Source organism: Triturus cristatus, chromosome 1_1, assembly GCF_964204655.1.
Source record: "Triturus cristatus chromosome 1_1, aTriCri1.1, whole genome shotgun sequence".
NCBI classification, from domain to species: Eukaryota; Metazoa; Chordata; class Amphibia; order Caudata; family Salamandridae; genus Triturus; species Triturus cristatus.
This window is the reverse complement of record NC_140579.1, coordinates 66,267,878-66,290,008: the sequence shown is the minus strand read 5'-3', so window position 1 is coordinate 66,290,008 and position 22,131 is coordinate 66,267,878. Positions and strand designations below refer to the sequence as shown.

Sequence of the window (22,131 nt, the reverse complement as noted above, 5' to 3'; positions counted from 1 at the left end):
GTATTCGGCTGCATCTTGCCCATTTGAATTAACTGAGTTATTTGTTTTAATGCGTTTATAAACAACCGGTCACAATGCTGATCTAAATACCCCTGTTAGGTGTCACTACAGACGACAATGCATACCGTTCTATTCTGTAAGTTGAATAGTGAACAGAGAAAGTGCTGGACTCTCCCGATATTGAGGTACTGTGCTTTTAGACTGTCGACCTGCTCTTATATTTTTAATGGCCTTACCCACTGTTTATATATGCTACATTATGATGAGGTTTTTAAAGATTGTGATTAGATGTAGAAAGTCCCTCATAATTTGAATATTCTATTGTGTTGTAAAAGTGCCTCTAGTTTTTATCTATGACATATATACTGATTTTAACTTTTTAACAATATGTTTTGTGTTAAAATGAAGAAAGGTGCGCAAGCATGTCTTGTAAGTAAAGGTAGTAGATTTATTCCTTAAGTTACATCACAGGTTCTAGGTTACAGGAAGATGTTCTGATCCATAAAAGTGCCCCACCAGGAGCAGCCTCCTCGCTGCTCAGCCCTTCCACACCAACTGACTCTCACTTAAATCCAAACCCACTGAACATTCTATATGACCTCATCATAGGCTGAGCAGCAAGGCAGAGAACCACTGTAGGGAGAGTGCATTGGGTAATTAGTACATCACAACACATCTCCCCCCATATAATGACCGAAAATATTCAAAATGTGTTAAGGTGATAAAACACACATCTCAGCAAAGGAGGATGCATTAACAACAACATAATTATACATCACCCCCCCGCTATAATGATGATAGACAACAAAGAATGCAAGATAAAGAGATACATTCCTAAAAACAGAGGATGCTATCCTCCATAACTCACACAACAAACAGCGGGTGCAATACCACCACACCACACGGAGTACCCACTGCACCACAAACTAAAGCACAAGACTGCAGCAGAACAAGGATCTACAACCTTCAACTGCACAAACCAACGGCAGGACAGGTCTACCTCAAAGAAGAGGAATAAGACACCACCCATACCAAAACATGGAAATTGTGACCCCAAGACGCTCTAAAAACAAATATGGGTATCTATAAACCCAAAGTAAATCCAGGGTATCTTTAAACCCAAAGTAAATCCAGGGTAACTTTAAACCCAAAACACACTCAAGACACTCTATGAGTATTTTTTTTAGACCCAAGACAAATCCAGGGTTTCTTTTAAACCCAAGCAAATCCAGAGTTTCTTAAACCGGAAGCAAATCCAGGGTTTCTTAAACCCAAACAAATCCAGGGTATTCTTAACCCAAAAACACTCTCGAACACTCTATGGGTGTTTTTAAATCCAGGGTATCTTTAAATCCAAAGTAAATCCAGGGTATCTTTAACCCAAACAAATCCAGGGTTTCTTTTAAACCCAAGCAAATCCAGAGTTTCTTAAACCCAAAGCAAATCCAGGGTTTCTTAAACCCAAACAAATCCAGGGTTTCTTAAAGCCAAACAAATCCAGGGCATTCTTAACCCAAAAACACTCTCGAACAATCTATGGGTATTTTTAAACCCAAAACAAAGCAAAATCCAGGGTAACCAAAAAACAGTGAATTACAGCCAACACCCACAGGCCACAGCCTCCACACAACAGAGAACACACCTCCTAACAAACCCAAAACTGGGGTACTCACCGCCCCAAACCCTGCACTCACCACACCACACCCTACACATAGAAAGGACACAAGAACTCCCTAAAAACAAAAGTCACTACTCTGCAACCACCCCCACAAAACAGTATTACAGTACTAAAATGAACACAAAAAGAAAGTCTCTTACTCCGGTGAGCGATCACTCACCCGAAATTTCCCAGTCATGAAGTCGTTGTTAATGGCACACCATCTGCTAGCAAAGTCCAGTGTCCAGGTTTTGCAGCAACGAAGACACGAACTCCACACCATACGTTGAAACAGACCACTGCTGTGCTTATATGTAAAGTATTGCAGCAAAAATCACGAGAGGAACGATAATGATGAGGCGTCGTTCGCGGTCCACCAGAACTTGAAATAACTTTATTGAGAACTGCAGTGCGAGACTTCCCTGACGTTCTGGCACACCATATGGCTGCATCCTCCAACCAAAAGATGGCGGTACGGCAGTGATGCTGAGCCGGATGGCTCACAGCATCAGCGTGCTTCCAAACATACCAGGCAGCAATACGCTTCAAGGATGAGAAAACGTCACAGAGGAGGAGGCATCGCCGGACGACTGAATGTAGGTAAGTCAGCACAGTTTAAGTATTCGGAGGTATCAGATCTCTTCTTATTTCAGGCATAGAATATCGCGTTGTCCCCTGAGTCCATCTAGTTTTTTTTCCCGATCTTTATTGCGATGCTAAACAGCGTGGTTGGCGGCAAACAAACAGGAACCACCAGAGAGAAGGAAGATGTGGCCGCCCACCATAAGATGGCGGCACGCAGCGCCCGTCGTGCCGGAAGGTTCACGGCACATCAGTGCATGCGGCATTCAAAGGCAGGCAAAGACTGTGAAAAGTCCATGACGACAAAGAGGGTCCCACAAAGGAACTTCAGGTAAGGTTACGCGCGCTCAGTATGTGACTTGCGACTCCGTGTTTTGAACCATAACACGGCAGTTGACCATCGCCATAGTATGGATGTACAGGTCCTTAGTACATAATACACGCCTAGATTGGCACCAGGATACAACTGCTGATTGTTACCTCATTAAAGACACTAGTGCACTCCAACTGTTACTGCTGTGAAAGTTCAGCCAAACACTCCTCGTGGTTCGACCCACGCCCCCGACTGCTGAATACCTTCCAGTCAAGATCACGCACTGTCAACACCACGGCAAAAGTTCATAACATCTTTGTATGGCAAGCTTTAAAAACACACGCTGACGGTACACTGCACATCCACATTAAAGTCAAAGCTATTCAATGTTTCAGGATGACTTCAGATCGTTGTCACGCAGGTCAAACATCAGGTGATACTCTATATCTTCTACTCTAGAAGCATGTGGACTCACCTGAGTCAAGCAGATTTCAAACAAATAGAGTCCAACAAGAACAGATTATCCAAGGCAGGGTAACAGCAGGCTCCACAGAAATAACAGCTGACGGTTCACAGGTGGTGAGGAATATCAGGGACTTACGTTAGTCTAGTTACTCTTATGGGGAACACTCACCCAAGTTCAGCAAGCACTGGCTCATCCACGATGGGGCTGACTGATCTTTTGGTCACTGGTGGGGCTTCTGGACTGCCAGCTTGCTTCTTTTAACTGCGCTTCTTCAGCTTCTTAGGTATACAAGTCCATTAAAGTTAGCTCACGTAGGTTCTTTAAAATCATCGCCAGTGTTAAAACGAAGAAAGGTGCGCAAGCATGTCTTGTAAGTAAAGGTAGTAGATTTATTCCTTAAGTTACATCACAGGTTCTAGGTTACAGGAAGATGTTCTGATCCATAAAAGTGCCACACCAGGAGCAGCCTCCTCGCTGCTCAGCCCTTCCACACCAACTGATTCTCCCTTCAAACCAAACCCACTGAACATTCTATATGACCTCATCATAGGCTGAGCAGCAAGGCAGAGAACCACTGTAGGGAGGGTGCATTGGGTAATTAGTACATCACAACATTTTGTACATGCTTTTATGGTTTTCTATGAAGAAATTGATTAAGCTCATTTTGACCCTTGACTGAGCGGTGATGTCCTCGGGTCTTCTGGGGCCGCAGGTGAGATCTTGCTGTCCATGTCCCAAAGGGCAGGAGTATATTGACCCCGCTGTAACTTTAGGAAGGGGTAACAATTCTCTTGAACACTGGATTTTGTTTCAGTAGCAGAGCTCCGAAACTACATTCAAAGGCGTGGAAAGAAGGGAAATGACGTCAGCGTAAACTGGTGGCATTTATATGCACATATGCTCACTTTCGGGGCGGTACAGAGCCAGCACTGAGCCATGTGACAAAATGCAACAACAAGCAGCTGTTCCACACGGCAGCACAGCATAAGTATGTATCTCGATTTTTCCTGCTCTTTCCTATATCAAACTACTATTTCTTTAAGCTTTGATGTGACCAACTTAATCTCCAGTGGCCACCACAAGCATGTTAATTCAATAACCACACCACGTTATTTCACGAATAATAGCTGAATAGGTGTAAAAATTCTTTGCCACGCACTATTAGTTATTCAATTTGAGTAAATACAAAAAGTAATAGAAATTGACTAGTAACAAAAAAAAATATCCCAATTCAGGTCAAAGACCTTCTAAAACAGTACTGATGGAAAACGGGGGACTTTATTGCGCGCCAGCTGAATGATTCTGGAAAAACAGCAAAACTAAAGCTAAAGGACCATGATGAAGTGGAGTCTTCAACAAGTTTAAATAGTTAGCATAACTGCTACAAAAGATCATTTGGAATCTACAGAACTCAGAGACCAGAGCCAATCTCTACTCGTCCTCTTTACCAAGTCCTGATATCTTTTTAGAAGAATCGAAAATATGCAATGAAATAGGATGGCAGATTGAGACTATACTGGTCAGTCACAGTAACTTCTTCACGGATACACATACTACTGATCTGTGACATTGACCTACTGGCACTGGACCTCACTTAAGAGCTCTCTCTGTACTCTCTGCTCGGTTATTATTTCATGCCATTTATCAGACCTTCTCATACAGTTTAGCAGAGTTCTCAATGGTATCTTATATTTTCTGAGATCAAGCTAATACATTTCAGCTCTCTGTACAGTTCTATTCTAGTTTGTTTTCCCTTACATTTACGAGACAAACATACATTTTGAATACCTGCAACCCAGCCAGTGCTTGTAATGAGCTGTGAAAACTGCTTTCAGAGCTGAAACAATGACTGGCTGAGGGGGCTGTTTGTTTCCCCTTGCAGGAAGACCAGCTTAGGTAGACCTAGGAACTTCATTAACTTGTAAAGCGTCTGTTTCCGTGAGGCTCTGTGAAGACGTTTTTTATCCCCCGCACCCTGTTTCTCTCTCCTGCAAACAGACGTTGTATGCAGCCAATAATGGCCCCTCAAGGATCGTATTCCCCTCCCCTCCCGCCTACTCTCCCCTTGGATAAGCTGGGTAGTCACACACACTTGGTTGCATTGTTTAAGCCATTAAATGTTATAATGTATTGTGTTTTACCACTTATGATTGTGAATGCAAGCACAATAGTTTAAATGCAGAAACAATAATAGACAAAGATTGAAATGTTTAACACTGGCACTAATGTACCGTTGGAGTTATAAGTTTATACTAGTATTGACCGATACCACATTTGCAATATTTGTTACTGAACCTGCTGTGGCTCATTATACTAATAAAGATTTATTGCACACTAAAAAATGTAAGGTAAGACTCAGGGAAGGCAAACTTTGTTCACCCACCCAGGCAGGCTATAAATCCAGTGGGAGAAAGGCTACCTCCAATACCAGTTTTGAGTAACTACAAAGAAGGGGGAACATCCTTATTTCTCTGGGCCTATCTCTGGGCAGGCCACAGGCTCTGTACAAGGGAGAAAGTGTTTCCCTATCTTGGATTTTAGGAATAAGGTGTATGTGTGGGATTGTTTGCAGTAGGGCAAAAAAGTGGAAAGGCTTGCACCTGGTAACATGTACCCCACTAACTAGTGCCAATAATAAATGCAGCACCCAAAGGAATCCTCTCCAGAACTCTGGACCTGTGACAGAACACATGTTGTTTGAGACATGCGAGGAGACCTGAAGGGCTGAACCTACTCCCACTTGTACTCAGGACAAAGAAGTGGATGCCACGGTCAGCTGGCCCTCTTGCGTGGCTACAGGGACACAACAAGCCACAAGGGGCCTTTTTCCTGGAATGACCAGTTGTTACTGGAAGAGGACTGGACCCTGCTAATGGGCTTTGCTGGTGTAAGTTATAACCCCTAGGTGCTGTCCAGGATGTCCTTCGACCTTTGTCTATAACTATCCAGACCTCCAGAGGACCGGAACCAAGCACCCAAGTCAATCTGCCCAAAGCACAACCTCACGGCTTTACCCGCTGGAGGATTCTGAGTTCCAAAAGACCAAGTATGAACTTTCCTGGGTGCCAAATTTGAACTTTCTAGTATACTGTTTGCAACCATGCCCAACTGAAGTATTTGGACTTTCATTTCAGAGACTAAGGCATCAAGTAAAAGATTTGACCGAGATGAACCTTCCAGGTGTATCTGACAAGCGAACCTGCAAACAGTGATTAATGATTGACTTTGTTAACTCTTTATCTCATTAATCTTTACAAACTCATATCTGTGGGTCCCCTGTTTTATTTGTTGTTATTTTGATGTCATTTTCTTGTGTTTTTGACTTTCCCTACTTTTTTGCTACTTCTAAATGCTTTTCGCATTTCAGCTAAACTTGTCCGCTGTGTGTCATAGCATTCACGGGTTAAGCTCAGATTTAAATTACTGACACCTTTGCCTGGGCTGCACAAGTTAATGACTTAATTTGTTTTAGTGGACCACTATCCACTCCAATTAACAATTCACTTTGTTGGGGCATGGCCAGCAACATGTCCGGCTGGTTGCATCTGCCGGAGCTCCGGCGGCCCAAATGATATCCTGATAAGAATCCTGCCCTTCCGCACGCCACAAAGGTGAAATTGGGGACGGCAGCGAAGGGTGGTGATGTGTGCTAGTGGTCCGTACGGTGTTGTGGGGCATCCAACGACAAAAAGAAGGTGAAGAAACGGAGGTGTGGGGAGTCTTGCTCAAGATGGCGGACGGAGCGCACTGAGTTAGAGGCGCAGGTCCGCTAAAGAAGTACACGGCAACAGCCAGGCGCGCAACACCCATTGGGCTCACCGGGCTTCAGCCCCCCCCCCCGTCATGGCGTCCGTCTAATTGCAGCCGCACCCGAGTACTTCACGGGTCTTTAAAAGACCATTTACTCGTTAATGAGGCTTTTGTTGTGTTTTCACCCCTTCTTACAGCCATTCTGCCTATGGCTGGAAGACTTAGCCCCCCCCGAAATCTTTTTCAGCCCCCCCCGAAATTTGGCTCTAGTTGCCTGCCTGGCAACAGCTGACCTCCTGTTCCCCGACCGGAGCCCGAGAGACCCCAAGACTTGCTCCGAAGGTGGCCAGAGAGAAAGAGCGTGGGTCCACGCTCTAGACAGGGGAGCGAAAGGAGAAGGCCTGAACTCGTGCGCAGATGTGAGGGACTGCGCACGGAAGTGCAAGAGAGAGTGAGGCAGCGCAGTTTGGGCCCAGCATGGGTTTTCCCTCACTGGGGGATGTGGACCACGCATGGGCCAACACGGGGATTCTGCGAGGGCATTAGTGGCTGTGGCCGACCTCTAGAACTGTCCCCGGGGCCGAGAGCAGAGCCTGGTGGAAGACGTGAGGAGGAGGGGCGCCGCAGAGACTGTGCCTCGATGCTTGGACTGCTCCATTCTCCTGCCTCAGACCCCTGAGAGAGGTGGGGTGCCTACGCCTGTGGAGGGGGGCCCAACAACATCGTGTGCCCCTGTCTGTAAGAGCGGGCCGCAGTGTGTTTTTAGGTCAGCTTTCTAGTTGTTGCACATAGGGGATAAAAGGCCCGCTGGCACGCCTGGGCAGCGTGAGAGTTACAAGGGCTGATTGTTTTCAAACTAAGATCCAAACGATCTATGATGACCTTCGGAATAACAGGCAGGTAAATGACAAGGGTCAAACTACCTTAATAGAGGACGAGACGCAGCATTGTCAGTTCAACACGTTCAGGATACTGTCACCCACTGAAGTAAATAAACTCCTGCTATCTACTAAGTCAGGATCTCCGAGGGATCCGTGTCCACCTACTGTCATGCATATGGTGTCTGGCGCTATTAGCAGACACTTAACTCCCATCTTAAATCAAGTGATAGATTCAGGGATTTATCCGCCAGTCTGGAAAAAAGCCTGCATCAGACCAATTCTCAAAAAGCCCCAGCTTGATCCACAGGAGGCTAACAATTATCGACCTATTTCTTGTCTGTCAATTGCAGCCAAAATCCTTGAGAGGTCAATAAATCAGGAGCTGTCGACCTATTTAGACATTAAAAACCTGCTGGATCCAAGTCAGCATGGATTTCGGTCAGGTCATTCGACCGAGACTGCGTTAGTCATGGCAACAGAAGATATTCGGAGACAGGTGGATGGGGGGGGGGGTAGAGCAATCCTCATCCTCCTTGACCCCATCTTAAATCAAGTGATAGATTCAGGGATTTATCCGCCAGTCTGGAAAAAAGCCTGCATCAGACCAATTCTCAAAAAGCCCCAGCTTGAGCCACAGGAGGCTAAGAATTATCGAGCTATTTCTTGTCTGCCGATTGCAGCCAAAATCCTTGAGAGGTCAATAAATCAGGAGCTGTCGACCTATTTAGACATTAACAACCTGCTGGATCCAAGTCAGCATGGATTTCGGTCAGGTCATTCGACCGAGACTGCATTAGTCATGGCAACAGAAGATATTCGGAGACAGGTGGATGGGGGGGGGGGTGAGGGGTGGGGGGGGAGAAGGATCCTCATCCTCCTTGACATATCGGCAGCATTTGACACTGTGAATCACACGGTGTTAGTGCCGCGGCTGAAGGCGGTGGGGAATGGGGAGGCGGCTCTGTCCCTCCTATCATCTTTTTTAGAGGACAGGGAACAGACTTTGTACTGGGAAAATGTACAGTCTGAAACATTCCTTCTGCCTTGCGGAGTCCCACAGGGATCAGCACTGTCTCCTACTCTGTTCAACATCTATGTCACCCCTCTCGCCAGTCTAATTAGACAGCATGGGTTCTTATTTGTGTCTTACGCAGACGACACACAGATTATCATCTCTGTATCACATCAGGCGGCGTCTGCTGCTGCGAGTTTCCATGCATGTCTGACTCACATCATGAGCTGGATGAGCAACAATTATCTGAAAATAAACACGGATAAGACGGAGGTGATGGGAGTTTGGGGGCGGTCCGTCCCTGTGGGACCCCACCTGGTGGCCGATAGAGGCTGGCATATGTCCAACACCATCCTCTAAAGTCAAGAACTTTCGGGATCATAGTTGATGAGCAACTGGACTTTTCGGCCCAGATTAATCGTGTAACCTTCACTTGTTTTTATATTCTGAAGTTACTCAGGAAGGTGTTTCCTTTTATTCCACAGGAGTTAAGGAAAACTGTGGTAGTGGCCTTAGTCTTATCCCGTCTAGACTACTGTAATGCTCTATATATAGGTATTGCCAAGGCACAGAAGACTAAATTACAGTCCATACAAAATGCTACTGCGCGGCTACTATTGAACATTCCTAAAGGTCACTTCACACCTGATGCCATTAAGTCACTGCATTGGCTTCCAATACAGCAACGTCTAGAATTCAAGGCCTTATGTCTGGTTCATAAGACACTTTATGGCGGAGGGGCTGCTGACCTTCGAAACAATTTCCACTGGTACATTCCCACTAGAATTCTTAGATCAGCTAATTCCGGTCTCATCTGTGCCAAGGAAGTTCGTAAAGCCAGATGGGGTGGTAAGAGTTTATCTCACTGTGTGGTTAGGTTGTGGAACCAACTAGCTATCACAGTGAGACTCCAATCCAACAGGACACTGTGTAGGAAGCTAATAAAAACATGGCTGATCCCCAGGGCTTAAGGTGTCGGTTCTGCGGACACTGGTCCTCTCACTCTTTCCCCCTAGCGCCAAGACGCCTCGGCATTCGTGCGCTCTACAAATGTCAATCCTATCCTATCCTATTCCTATCCAATAGAAAGTTTTTGATGCGGCGATTCCGTGGACGAAAATCAATATACCACCTTCTTCGAGACTCTTAGTTATTGACAACAATCATCTATAAGAAATGTACATAAAACATAACTACAAATCACATGTATCTCAATGACATATTTACATATACAGAGTTCAGTGAACTACGTCACCACTCTCACAAGTGTATGAAATAGGATCGGAGGTATCCCACGACGCGGAAAACAGGGCGCGAAGAAACAACCTGCGCTTTATTGGGTTCCTGGAAGGAGCGGAGGGCACAGATCCAGTGACCTTCCTGATGTCGTGGCTGCGTGATTCTCTACCCAAGGGGGGATTCTCGTCCTGCTTCTCAATTGAACGAGCCCACAGGATGCCTGGCATGCGACCACCCCTCGGGGCCCCCACGCGACCACTGATTGCGAGGTTTCTAAACTATCAAGACAGATACGTAATTCTGAGAGACTCGCGACGAATTGGGAAACATAAGCATGCAAACAGCAAGATAATGATCTTCCCCGACTACTCAAGAGAGGTTCAAAAGATGCAGAGGGCATTTGACTCAGTGAAGGTGAAATTGAGAGCCATGCAGGTCCAGGACATGCTGCTTTTTCCCACCAAGCTGAAGGTCATCTTTCAGGGCACCTACCAGTTCTTCCAAACCCTGGAGGAAGTGTGGGCCTGGATAGAGGAGCGCCCCATGCCGAGACGTACGACGACAGCCAGTGGCTCACAGGCCAGGGATGCACTGTCAAGGTCAGACCCAAAACCGCCAACACTAAAAAAGAGGTGCCTGCATTCAAAAGGACGCAGAAGCCCTACAGAGACCCCACTGAGAAGAGTCCCAGTGGGGTTGAAGCAGCAGATGGAATCAGACTCTGATGAAGAGACAGTCCACACTAGGAAAACGCCTCCCAAGGAACAAGAAAGCGCTAACACGGAGCCCTCGAACAAAGAGTACCAAACAGACACGGAAAGTGATCACCCGCTGCTAAGGAACATTAATAGTATGGAAAATCAAGACACCGAGACAAGACAACCGGAATACACACTTCAGCAACAAGAAGAGAATGGCAAGGAAGGCTGAAATACGGGCCAGAGGGAAGCCGGATGGCGGAACTGCGACAAAACTTCACGCAGGAATCCCAGAGCTTAGTATCACTGAGCGAAACTAACTACTACTAGATTATATCCTTTGTTAAACTGAACATTGTTGGGAGGGTATAGGGAAGGGGTGGGGCTACAGACCTCTCAAGCTGAACTTACGCCGAGCTGTCATGTTGACTATTGAGGAGAGGCGTAGGGAGTGGGAGAGAGTGGGGGAGAAAGGGGTCAAAAACGTCATAGTTTAAGTGTTAGACAGATTTCACGCATAGCCAGGTACAGAGGTGTAGATTTTTTATTTAATTTTTTTTGCAGAGTTTTATGTAGCGTGAACTTGACCCGAATCCAGTCAGGTATCAGAGCGCTTTACATAGCACTAGTTACGTTACATGAGGACACACATTCATTTTTTGTTAGGCACGGGGAGATTAAGTGATTTTGCCCAGAATCACAGGATGTTCAGCGTCATTACAGAGACTCGAACCCAGTTCCCCAGGTCCGAGGTCGAGCGCCCAAGCCGTTAGGCCAACTCCTCTCCCCAGCAGGGGAAACCATACAGAGGGAGATAGACAGCTGGGCCTACCCAAGATTATCAGGATAGACAAGACAATATGCATGCAAACCGAGGCACTACATACACTGCGCTGACAAGGAACGTCAAAGTACTGGAAAATAAGATTAAGAGAGGACTAGTTGCAAAACACATTAATAAGTTAAAGGCGGACATTGTTTTCCTACAAGAAACCCACTGTGCTTTCATAGGGAAGGGGACGTACACAACGCTAGCTCATGCAGGATTTTCACAAGGGGCGTGAGGAGTTGCCATACTCATTAGGAAAACCCCTTCATTCCACACATCAAAAAACTCACACTAATTAGTGTCTATGCCCCGCCGCAACTACAACCTCAAACTCTAGAAGCACCCTAGACGCACTCGCCAGGATCCTCCTGGAATCTGGCTCATCCACACTAATTGTTGGAGGGGGCTTCAATGATGTGATGGACCCATACCTCGATTGGACACGAGTGGCGGCGGGGACCCGGGTTCCTACTCCACTGGCAGATTTTGCAAAATCAATGGACTCACAGATCTTTGGCGGCAGCAGCATCCTACAGATCGCACGTTCACTTACTGTTCAGGGGCGCATAGGGTCTTCTCGAGACTAGATTATTTTCTCGTGCCAGCGGGTGACATACAAAGAGTGGACAGAGTGGAATACCTTGCAAGGGGGATCTTAGACCATTCACCGCTGTGGCTGGCGGTGGGAGGTAAAGAGGACAGACAGCGAGCTGACTGGAGACTAGATGCCTGGGGACTCCGGGATACAAATACAAAAAGAACTGTGAGTCTGTCGGGCTAGGTGACCTTTATACAGCTACACCATCATTACTAAACGAAGAATGTGTTTCTACCAAAATATCTCTCTGGATATGTGCATGCATTTAAGATCTGAGAATGCATCAAAGGTTCCCATCACCCACATACAGTGGCTTGCTTCATCATTTGGGAGACCAGGGACTTATCTGAGGACCGGATGCCGCCAAGTTGTCATGGGGCAGGGTTCCGAGTTCGTCCCGGATGCACCTATGGCGAGGTTATTCCAATGAGAAGACCACTCTAGAGATTTGTGTGGGATGATGTATGCAGTGCAATTGGGGTGAATGTGATATAATAAAATTGGGAACAAGGCACAAAAATCATTTATTAAAGTGCTACCTTGGTACCAAATTAAAACAGTGCTTTTGGCAGTTTTAACAAATAACTGCGATGGAAGTGGTCGACATGTTTCAGCCCTGGGTGGATGTACCCTAGCTTTCGTCAGGACCGTTATAAGCTACTGCATAATGATTGTGAAAAAAAGGTAAATCATACGACCTGCACCTGGGATAGGTGTGGAAGAAATTACCTATACAGGTAGAAATAAACATAATAAGACTTAGTGTATCAGAGGTGAAAACCTTGTACATAATAGATCACACAATGCATAAAGTTTGTTATTCAATTTAGCCAAATACATATTAGTAAGAACACCCCTTCAAAACAATAGAGGTGCTGCAAATTTCCACTTACCCAAATGAATCTGGGTATTCGCCTCGCCTCACCTGGCACTTGCTCAGGCGTCGGGAGGCACCGCTCTAAGGCTACAAAGACGTTTCTGTGACAACATGTTAATAAAGTGTACATAAACGAAAACCTTTGCTGTGTGTTTGATTTGCTAGTATCTGGGCACATGTCTTTTTATGCAGTCTTTGGCTTGTAGCCTGTTACTTCACAACAAAAACACCCTGTAGATTAAACCAGGGAGGCAGGACAATGTTCCCACACACCCTCCTTGACAAGTTCTCGCTTATGTGTTTCTGATGTGGTTATATTCAGACACGGTTTTGCATCCAACTCAGGGAATGGCTTCTTTAGCTTCCTCTGGAGTTATTTCTTGGCTGTAGAGGTCTGCAAATAACGCTGGGAACCAGTAATGGGACCCTCCTGGTGCTTGCAAATCCAACCAGGCCAGGCCTTCCTTCAGTAAATGTTCCTGTCGGAAGAGGGAAAGAGATATTTAGCGTCTGAAAACCGAGGGCACCTATGAAAACACCTAGGACTTAAACATGTTTGAACTGTAACAAGCGCACCTGTGTGAACATATTTTCTTTATTTGCTTTTTATTGTTTATTTTAAAGCTATAGTGGGATTGCCACTGTGCCCAGTGGCTTTTAAGCTATGTCGCACACAGCCATCCAGATTGAGTTAAATGCTCACTGCTAATTTCTGCAGTAATCTTAAAGTCAGAAGTTCGTCATTATGCATTTTGGAACTCCTTGCGATACATACCAACACGTGATTGGCTCTTTCAGTTTCCCACTTTAAACTGGTTTTTATTTCATTGACTGTTACGAATCCTTTTTTCTGAAATTTAAATAGAAAAATTTAACTAGTCAATGACATACAATTTACTTGCTTCAATTAAAAATTGATGTGCATCTGTATAATCTTGCCAGATGCCAATGAATCAGATAAACAGTTCTTGCAGTGTAATTTTGAAGGATTCACTTGAGGTTACTAGAATGGAAATCTAGTGATGATTAAGAACAACAGATCTAATTTGAATCCAGGCCTTTATACCTGTTCGCTCGGGGCAGGGGAGAAATACTTACTGGCCTTTCCTGTTTTTAAAGGTAATGCTAGTTCTCGAGCTAGTCCTTACCTCCATCCATGTGGGACATGAATGAAGCCTGCATGTTTACACCTCATGTATGAAGTAAAGTGAGTATGTGTGTTGTGCTTGATTTATATGGGGACCGGAATCAATCTTGAAACCACTGTGTGTGATTGGCTGATAAAAAGAAGACTGAAGGTGGCCTAGTCAGATTTAGTCTGGAGGTGGGCCCTGGAACACACTGAGGACTCTTGGAAGTGAGCCATGCTGTAGTGATTTGAGGACGAATGTTCTTTAGAAGCTGAGGCGGTGCTCCTAACGTCGCCCCTACCCTGGAGTGCTTCAGACTTTTTTGTGTAGCAGTTAGGCATGAAAGACCTCCTTTTGTGCCACTGTTTTCTATCTTACCTGCCAAATATTCATAATAAATGGCTGTGCCTTGGCAGCCCCTTTTAAACATACTATCTTCCCTGAAACACCCAAAAACACAGCAAGGCCATAGAATTCACATTTATGTCTGCTAGTCAGGGACAAAAACAGGATTGAATCCCCAGATCATTGTGCTAGCATAGCATACTATGTACCAGGAAGGGAAGCCCACAAAAGCGTGACCGAGTAATTTTCAAGCTACAGGGATGGATTATTGAACTCCCCGTCCAAGATGGGGAAAGACTGGGGGAATCCCGAGATCTGCAAAATGAGCAGCTGGACCCGGTCCGTGAGAGAAGCAAACTTTTTGGGAAAGATGGTGCCCAGAGGAGCACAGTCTAAAAATGGCAGCCCACAGCTAAGCAACCTGCAGTAAAGAAGTTGTTGTGAAGAGGGATTAAAACTGACCATGGCATTAACATTATGAGGCATGGGGATGATGAGCACTAAGAGGAACTATGGTGTGCTCCCAGTTCCTGAAGCCCAATGTGCGTGCGCCCCTGACTGCCCACTTAAATGGAGCTAGAGCCATCTGCTTAGCTTGGGAGAGTTGCCAGTAGCTTTAGTTTTGCTGCCCTACAAACTTTGTCCAATTAAAGCTTGGCCTGTGGAGCATCCCAAATGTCGTTTGTGTGCAGTTAACTGCAACCCCTTGGATTCTGTGGGAGGCCAGAATGCTTAACCACCACATCCAGCAGGTACTGTGCCCCAAAGAATGTGGCACCAGGAGAACCATGTAAAGGTGCCCGGCCTCAAGTAACGATATGTTTGTAGCATTTGTTGATGTAGATACGCATGCTCTTCATACTCCTGCTATTCTGTGTTGGGCACGGACTTTGCAACTTGTTTTTATCTGAAGACATTTTAAGTCACAAGATTTGGTGTGATTCCTCCCTTAGTCCACAATGTACCTGGACGTTTCCACCTTAGATGGTTTTGTTCCACCATCAGGTTCGGATAGTCAAGTGCCAGCTCAAAGACCGACATGTTCTAACTCTGATTCTTTGGGAACAGCCTTAAGAGTTCTCCTATCCCAGTGACATCAAAAACAATTCCTGCTCATTCTATGCCTGGAGGACTATTCAGACACACAAGTGCCTTATGTTAACTCCTTGTGGAATTCCTATCGCCTTAGGAGAACAAATGTTCATGTCTAATATGCCCACTTGACACGTAAGCCCAAGACGCTGCAGCACTTTGTGAAAAGACTGGCTGCCTCTAAAGGTGAGAACGTTTTGTAAAATTTGTTCAAACGTAAATATATCATTAATACTAAAACTTGTAATAGTTGAGCGTGCACTGTAAGTTTGAGCTCAGCTTGAATAACTGCTAGTGGTTCCAGAATAAAAATGTATACTCAGGTTGCCTAAATGTAATAATGTGAAGCTATTTATTGTGCGCCCATAATGCTCCTTAATTATATGCAACAAAAAAAAAGGTCAGGAAAGCGTACCTACTAGTACATTTCTTTGCGTTGATGCAGATTTACGACTCCAAGGTAATCACAAGTATACAGAAGCAGGCCTGGAAATCATACACCTAACATACTTTGTTGCATTCAATAATTTTAACGATTGCCCGAGCGAAAACCTGCTGAGCAATTGCAAATCCACTTTTCCTAAAACTTTTTTTTTTTTACCCAGCACAGTAAATTGTTTACTCCTGCCGTTGTCAAAAACTCTGACGTTTTCCAGTGTGAGAACGTGTTACAGAGGAGCTGGTGAATGCTTCTAAGCATGTTAGTTTGTGTAGACGTGCACATACTAGAAAGTATTCCAACTCAAACTACTGTTTCCCACCGACTTACAATGTATGCATGTCAATTTGCAGAAAGGTGCCAAAATCAAAGCACAGCTAGAATCCAAAGCCTGATAAGAGCCATAACATAATCAGGCTAGTTGTAGAGCTCTGACATAAGAGTGCTGCTCCAATTTGTCACTTAACTTCATGGCACCAAAAGTGACCTGTAGATTTATGAAGCATACTGTCCCTAGGACAACCAAATATTTTATAAAATTCCACACCACTGCAAAATAAATTCCCCCCCCCCCCCGCACCCCCCCCCCCAAAGGAAGATTCCTGCTAAGCTCTCTTGCACTTGAGCCCAACATACACCCTTCTGCTTCTCCCAAGAAATGGAAATCAGCCTTCTACACCACAAGGGGTAAGGGACTCTGCTACAAGCCCCCCTCCACCTCCCACTGCTCCTAGGCATTCATCTTCACCGCTCCCCCCCTTGCATCTCCCTCAGGACTTGTAGTATGAACCCTTAGTGTCCAGGAAAGGGTATGACCTGTGGAAGCGCTTTAATGTGAATCCTATACATGAACCTGACATAGACCCGTACTCCACCAAATCCTCTCCACGTGATGACACCAGCGCTTCTTGTGACAATTAAAGGGCCACCCGCCACCAGAAAGTGAAAATGCAGGTTTCTAGGATGAGGATAACTGCCTTGTGGAGATTCTTCAAAACAGAAATCGGTGCAGTACTTCCCCATGCTCTAGAGCGAATACAATCCTGAAACAAATTCCAGGAGCTAGTTAAAAACAGGAAAAGGGTGATGGGGGGGGGGGGGCTGTCTGACAATGAGAGCAAAAGGACAGGTGATGTTGGCATACATGTGGCAGTGGGGGCTGCCACACAGTAGCACATTGCAATTTCCATTAGCATGGTCTTCCTCTGAGTGGCATCGCTGGGAGAAAATGCAAGACCCCAACAAACCCCTCCTCAAGACATACAGAGAGCTGGAGAGCAAAACTATATCCAATCTGCAGATGTGCCCTGGATGCTGCAGACACCACCTCCATAGATGTTAACACCAGCATTCTCCTATGATATCATGCCTGCCTACAGATCTCTGTTTCCGTCGTGAAGTACAACTGTACCTTTTTTATGTAGTGCTTTCCTTTTTTAATTTTTTTATTTTTTATTGATCATTTCTCAACAAAAAGAAACAAACATCACAAGGCAATACAGTACATGGCATACATGTCGGTATCTATACAGTACACAATGATAAGAAATCCATTGGGGGCAGGCCCGGACTACACATACAATCATAGAAATGGCATTTCATTCGGAATACAAGGGAAATGTATAAGGACAAAAGAGCACAGTGCAACACAGTCATACAGTATACATATCCATCACATTACCCGACAGAACAGGAGATTAGATAGTAGGCACAGACAGCAAGTAGGCCGTGAGGGGTGACCAAATGTCCCGGGCCTCGATGGTGCGGGCAACTCTTCAGCATAACAGACCAGCTGATCTCGACAGTAGGTTAAGTCCTGCAACCATAATTTGGTAGTGGGGGCCAGTCTACTCTCCCAACACATAGAGACTCTCCGCTTGGCCATCAGCAACGCAATAGCCACAAACCTTCTGCAGGAGGCCCTGACACTGGCGACCAGACCTAGGAGACATAGTTGAGGGGTACAGTCCAAAGGAAGCCCAACCATCAGGCGCATAATCTTTACTACAGCTTCCCAATAGGAGAACACCTTGGGGAAAACCCATGCCAAGTGATAAAAATCAGCGTCAGGGGCCCCACAGCGTCTACAGGCAGCAGAGTCTCGCAGACCATATTTGTACAATTGGGCAGGTGTATAATATAGCTGGTGTACATATTTAAATTGTAATTGTAACTGGGTTTTGTATCGCGCCAACTCACCGACAGGTCTCAAAGCGCTACTGACCAAGTACAGAACAAAGATGGAATGAGGATATATGGGTATCAGGTCTAGCAACCGACTATTGAAGCGGGAATGCGTCTTTGAAGAGTAAGGTCTTCAAGGACTTCCGAAAGTGGAGAAGGTTGGGCTCTCTACGAAGCACCTCCGGTAGCTTATTCCAAATGATAGGAGCCTGCACTGAGAAGGATCTGCCTCCTTTAGTTGTTAACTTAAAGCGTGGTCGAGACAGTAAAAAAGATCCGGACGATCGCAAGGCGCGTTTAGGTTCGTGAAGTTCCAGCCTTTCTTTTATATAAGCTGGCGCCTGTCCGTGGATTGCTTTGTGGCAGATACACATACTTTTAAACTCCACTCTCTGCACCATGGGCAGCCAATGTAGTCGGTGGAGCAGGGGGGAAGCATGGGTCCTCCTCGGCACTCCAAAGATCAGGCGTGCTGCGTCGTTTAGAATGACCTGAAGACGGTTGATGGAGTTCTTTGGAAGGCCGAGATACAGAGCATTTCCATAGTCTATTCTAGACACTATTGTGGCTGAAACAATGGTTTGCAGCATATTCCTCGAGAGCAGGGGGGCGAGTTTACGTAGTTGCCTGATCAGATTGGTACAGCAGCTAAATACAGCGGATACTTGGTTGGCCATTGAGAGTTCCTGATCGATTTTCATCCCAAGACTCTTGACATTGGGGCATGGTTTTGGAGTAGGTCCTAGTTCTTGTGGCCAGAACAAGTCGCTCCAGGGGGAAACAGAAGTTGAAATGACAAGGACTTCCGTTTTATCCGGATTGATTTTCAGCAAATTGGATGACATCCAATTCACTGTAAATCGTAGGATGTCTTGAGCCACTGATTGTGCCGATGATGTGTTATCGATACTCAGCAATAGCTGAGTGTCGTCGGCATAGTTAAAAACTTTACACTTCATGTTTGCCAGTGACTCTATCAGAGGTTGTAAGTAGAGGTTGAATAGGAGCGGCGAGAGCGCTGACCCCTGCGGGACCCCACAGACTAACATGCCCACCTCTGACACCTGGTCTGCCAACTGGATCTTCTGCGTCCTTCTTGTTAAGAAGGCTGTGAGCCATTTAAGAGCCTGCCCTCCCATCCCAAACCCAGCCAATCTGTCCAAGAGCAGTGCATGGCTGACAGTATCAAACGCCGCTGAAAGATCTAATATCAGCGCGCTTGGCTTTTTACTGTCAGCCATGCATCTTAGCTCATCCAGTACCGACAGCATTACTAGTTCTGTGCTATGGTGGGCACGAAAACCAGCTTGCCGCTCCTGGAGAAGATGGTGAGATTCCAGAAGGGCTGACAGGGACTTAAGTACGTGCTGTTCCAGTACCTTTGACAGGAATGGCAGCTGGGAGATTGGCCTATAGTTCTTCAGGCTAGTTGGATCAGCTCCAGGCTTTTTTATCAAAGGTCTGACACATGCCTCTTTGAAGGTAGATGGTAAAGATCCAGTGGCTAATGAGATGTTTAAAAGGTCTAGGATCTGGTCTTCTAGAAACGGTATTGCCATCCGAAAGGTGTCAGGCGGACAGGGGTCAGCGGGGGAACCAGATTTGGTAGACGCTACGAGTTTTCTCAGAGTACTAGAGTCAATGTGGGGAAAGCTGGTGAAAGTTGGAGTTAGAGAGTCTGGGAGGGGCAATTGTTCGATGTAAGGGGCTGGGTTGTTCTTCTTGATATCAGACAGGATAGTCGCTACCTTTCCCAGGAAGTATCCTTGAAAGGTATCGCAATCGATCGTGATATCTGTCTTTTCCTCTTTCTTACTTAACTCTTTCAAAATTTGGAAAGTCTCTCTCTGGATGTTTGTGGCGTTATTGATACGCGTCTCGTAGTACTCCTTCTTGGCTGATGTAATAAGCTTTTTATATTCTTGGAACGACGTTCGATATGATTCCCTATCGGTATCCTTTTTAGATTTCCTCCAGCATCTTTCGAGGTAGCGAAGCTTTCTCTTTTGTTCGCGTAGACCTTCAGTAAACCAGGGGGCTCCTTTCTCTACACCTTTTATTTTTTGTGCCTTTTCAGGAGCTAACTCATCAATAGATTGCCTAAGGATGGTTGTTATCGTATTGTACTTTGAGCCTAGATCGGTACTATCAGCAGGGAATATAGAGTTCTGTATGTACTTGGGCATGGTTTTGGCTAGGGTCTCAACATTCACCTTTTTCCATTGGCGCACTTTTTTAGTTTTTAACGGTAGTTTGACCTGGCAGATGTCTTGCGATAAGTCATATGAGATAAGATGGTGGTCTGACCAGAGACAAGGTGAGATACTTGTAATGACCGCTTTTGGTGTCGAAGACCAAATAAGATCTAAAATATGGCCTTTTATGTGGGTTGGAACTTCCACAAGTTGTGTCAGTCCGAGGGTGGTCATGATGGTCTGTAGTTTCTGGGCTGACGGGTCTTGATTACTTTTATCCCAATGGACATTAAAATCGCCAGTTACCAGGATGTTTTTATAACGTGTGCATAGATCTGATATAATTGGATGGAAGAGATCATTAAACACAGGAGTACTTTGGGGTGGGCAGTATACTGTTAAAATAATGAGACAGGAGTTGTTCATGGTAATTTTTATCCCCAGTAGGTCGACAGTATTTGTAGTCTCAGCTAGGATCTTTGTTACCATAAATTGCTTTTTAAAGATCGTTGCTACCCCGCCACCTCGAGTCCCCTCTGGCCGATTGTGCCAGACCATATCATACCCACTGGGAAGGGCGGCGATGATATCCGGGGAAGAGGCGTCGCTCAACCATGTTTCGGTGAGTGTCAGGATATCAATGGTCTCATCCTGTAGCAGGGTGAAGATCTCTAAATGATGTTTCTGCAGTGACTTGGTGTTAAGGGTAGCTAGCTTCAAAGGGGTTAAGTGGCTTTGGTACTTACAGCTAGAGATGTGCAGGATGTTATATTCCTTGAGTGTAGCACATATACTCGGGGATAAGATATACCTGTCAGAGTTCAGTCCTAGGAGGTCCGCTGAGGTATAGCAGGAGCGTGTGCCAGAGTCCCTGAGCCCTGCGCCCGGTCGGGCGCAGACGGGAGCAGACGGGCAGGACTCTAGCACGACTCCGGCGCAGATCCGGCGCGTCCGCTGATCGCGTCCGCTGCGCGGAGCCATCCTTGTCCGTTTTTATAGCGCTGACGATGTCCTCACTCACCCAGCCCGACCCAAGATGGCCGCCAAACTCGACGCCCAGCGCTCTCGGCGTCGATACTCAGCCGAGAGCGGGCCTGGAGCTGGAGGGAGGGGGTAGGGGTGGATTCTAGGCGCTGCTAAGCGCTGAGGAGTTACAGCACACCAAATGCAATCAGGGTATAAAATTCAAGAGAGACAAAAAAAAATAAAAAAAAAATAAATAAAATATCAAAGGTAAACTGTTAAAATGCGATTTGCGAACAAGAAAAGACAGGAGACCTCCCGGCTTCCGCCTCAGGAGGGAAAGGTGCGTACAGTGTCAAAGTGAACTATTCGCAAATTTCCATTAGCTGTTAAGTGCCCTGTCAGGCGGCAACAGTCCGCCCACTCGTCCTCAGTCAGAGCGCGCGGTAAAACTGCATTCCATTTATTCAACGCCGCTACACCGGAGGCGGCTACCTCCTTCTGTGATATCCGATATAATCTGGTGATCAGCTTTACCCTAGAAGGGGTAGTGTATTAACAATCATGGCCTTGAGGGGTATGGGGTGCACCGCTCCAGCCTCAACTGCCACATGGGGAATGTAAGCAGGGTCATGTTGCCCATGGTACGCAAAGTGGGCTTGTGCGCATAAATAGTATAACTGGAAATCGGGTGCTGCAAAACCACCCTGCTCGTAAGGGAGCATAAGTGTTTCCCACTTGAGATAAGGCTTTTTACCCCCCCATGCTAACGTAATCAAAAGTGATCGAAGTAAGTTAAACAAGCATTTACAATGCAATGGTCTCGGCAATATTATAGGTAGAGCTATTGGTATTGCTCATTATTTTTTTATTATTTTTGT

At 45.8% G+C, this 22,131-nt stretch overlaps 1 protein-coding gene across 5 annotated transcripts in view; it reads right to left on the bottom strand.

Annotated features, from left to right (window-relative positions):
* Positions 1–12,530: 12,530 nt before the first annotated feature.
* Positions 12,531–22,131, bottom strand: part of LOC146869424 (vacuolar-sorting protein SNF8) — a 241,818-nt gene continuing 232,217 nt past the window's right edge. For 4 of the 5 annotated variants that reach the window (XM_085599827.1, XM_085599831.1, XM_085599829.1 and 1 more), the window contains 2 exons: positions 13,678–13,752; positions 12,531–13,381 (listed from right to left, as the gene is read on the bottom strand). In XM_085599827.1, the coding sequence (XP_085455953.1) occupies positions 13,244–13,381; positions 13,678–13,752 (213 nt within the window). In that variant the 3' untranslated portion in view covers positions 12,531–13,243. The remainder of the gene's footprint in view (positions 13,382–13,677; positions 13,753–22,131) is intronic. The other variant, XM_085599828.1, reaches the window with a different exon arrangement.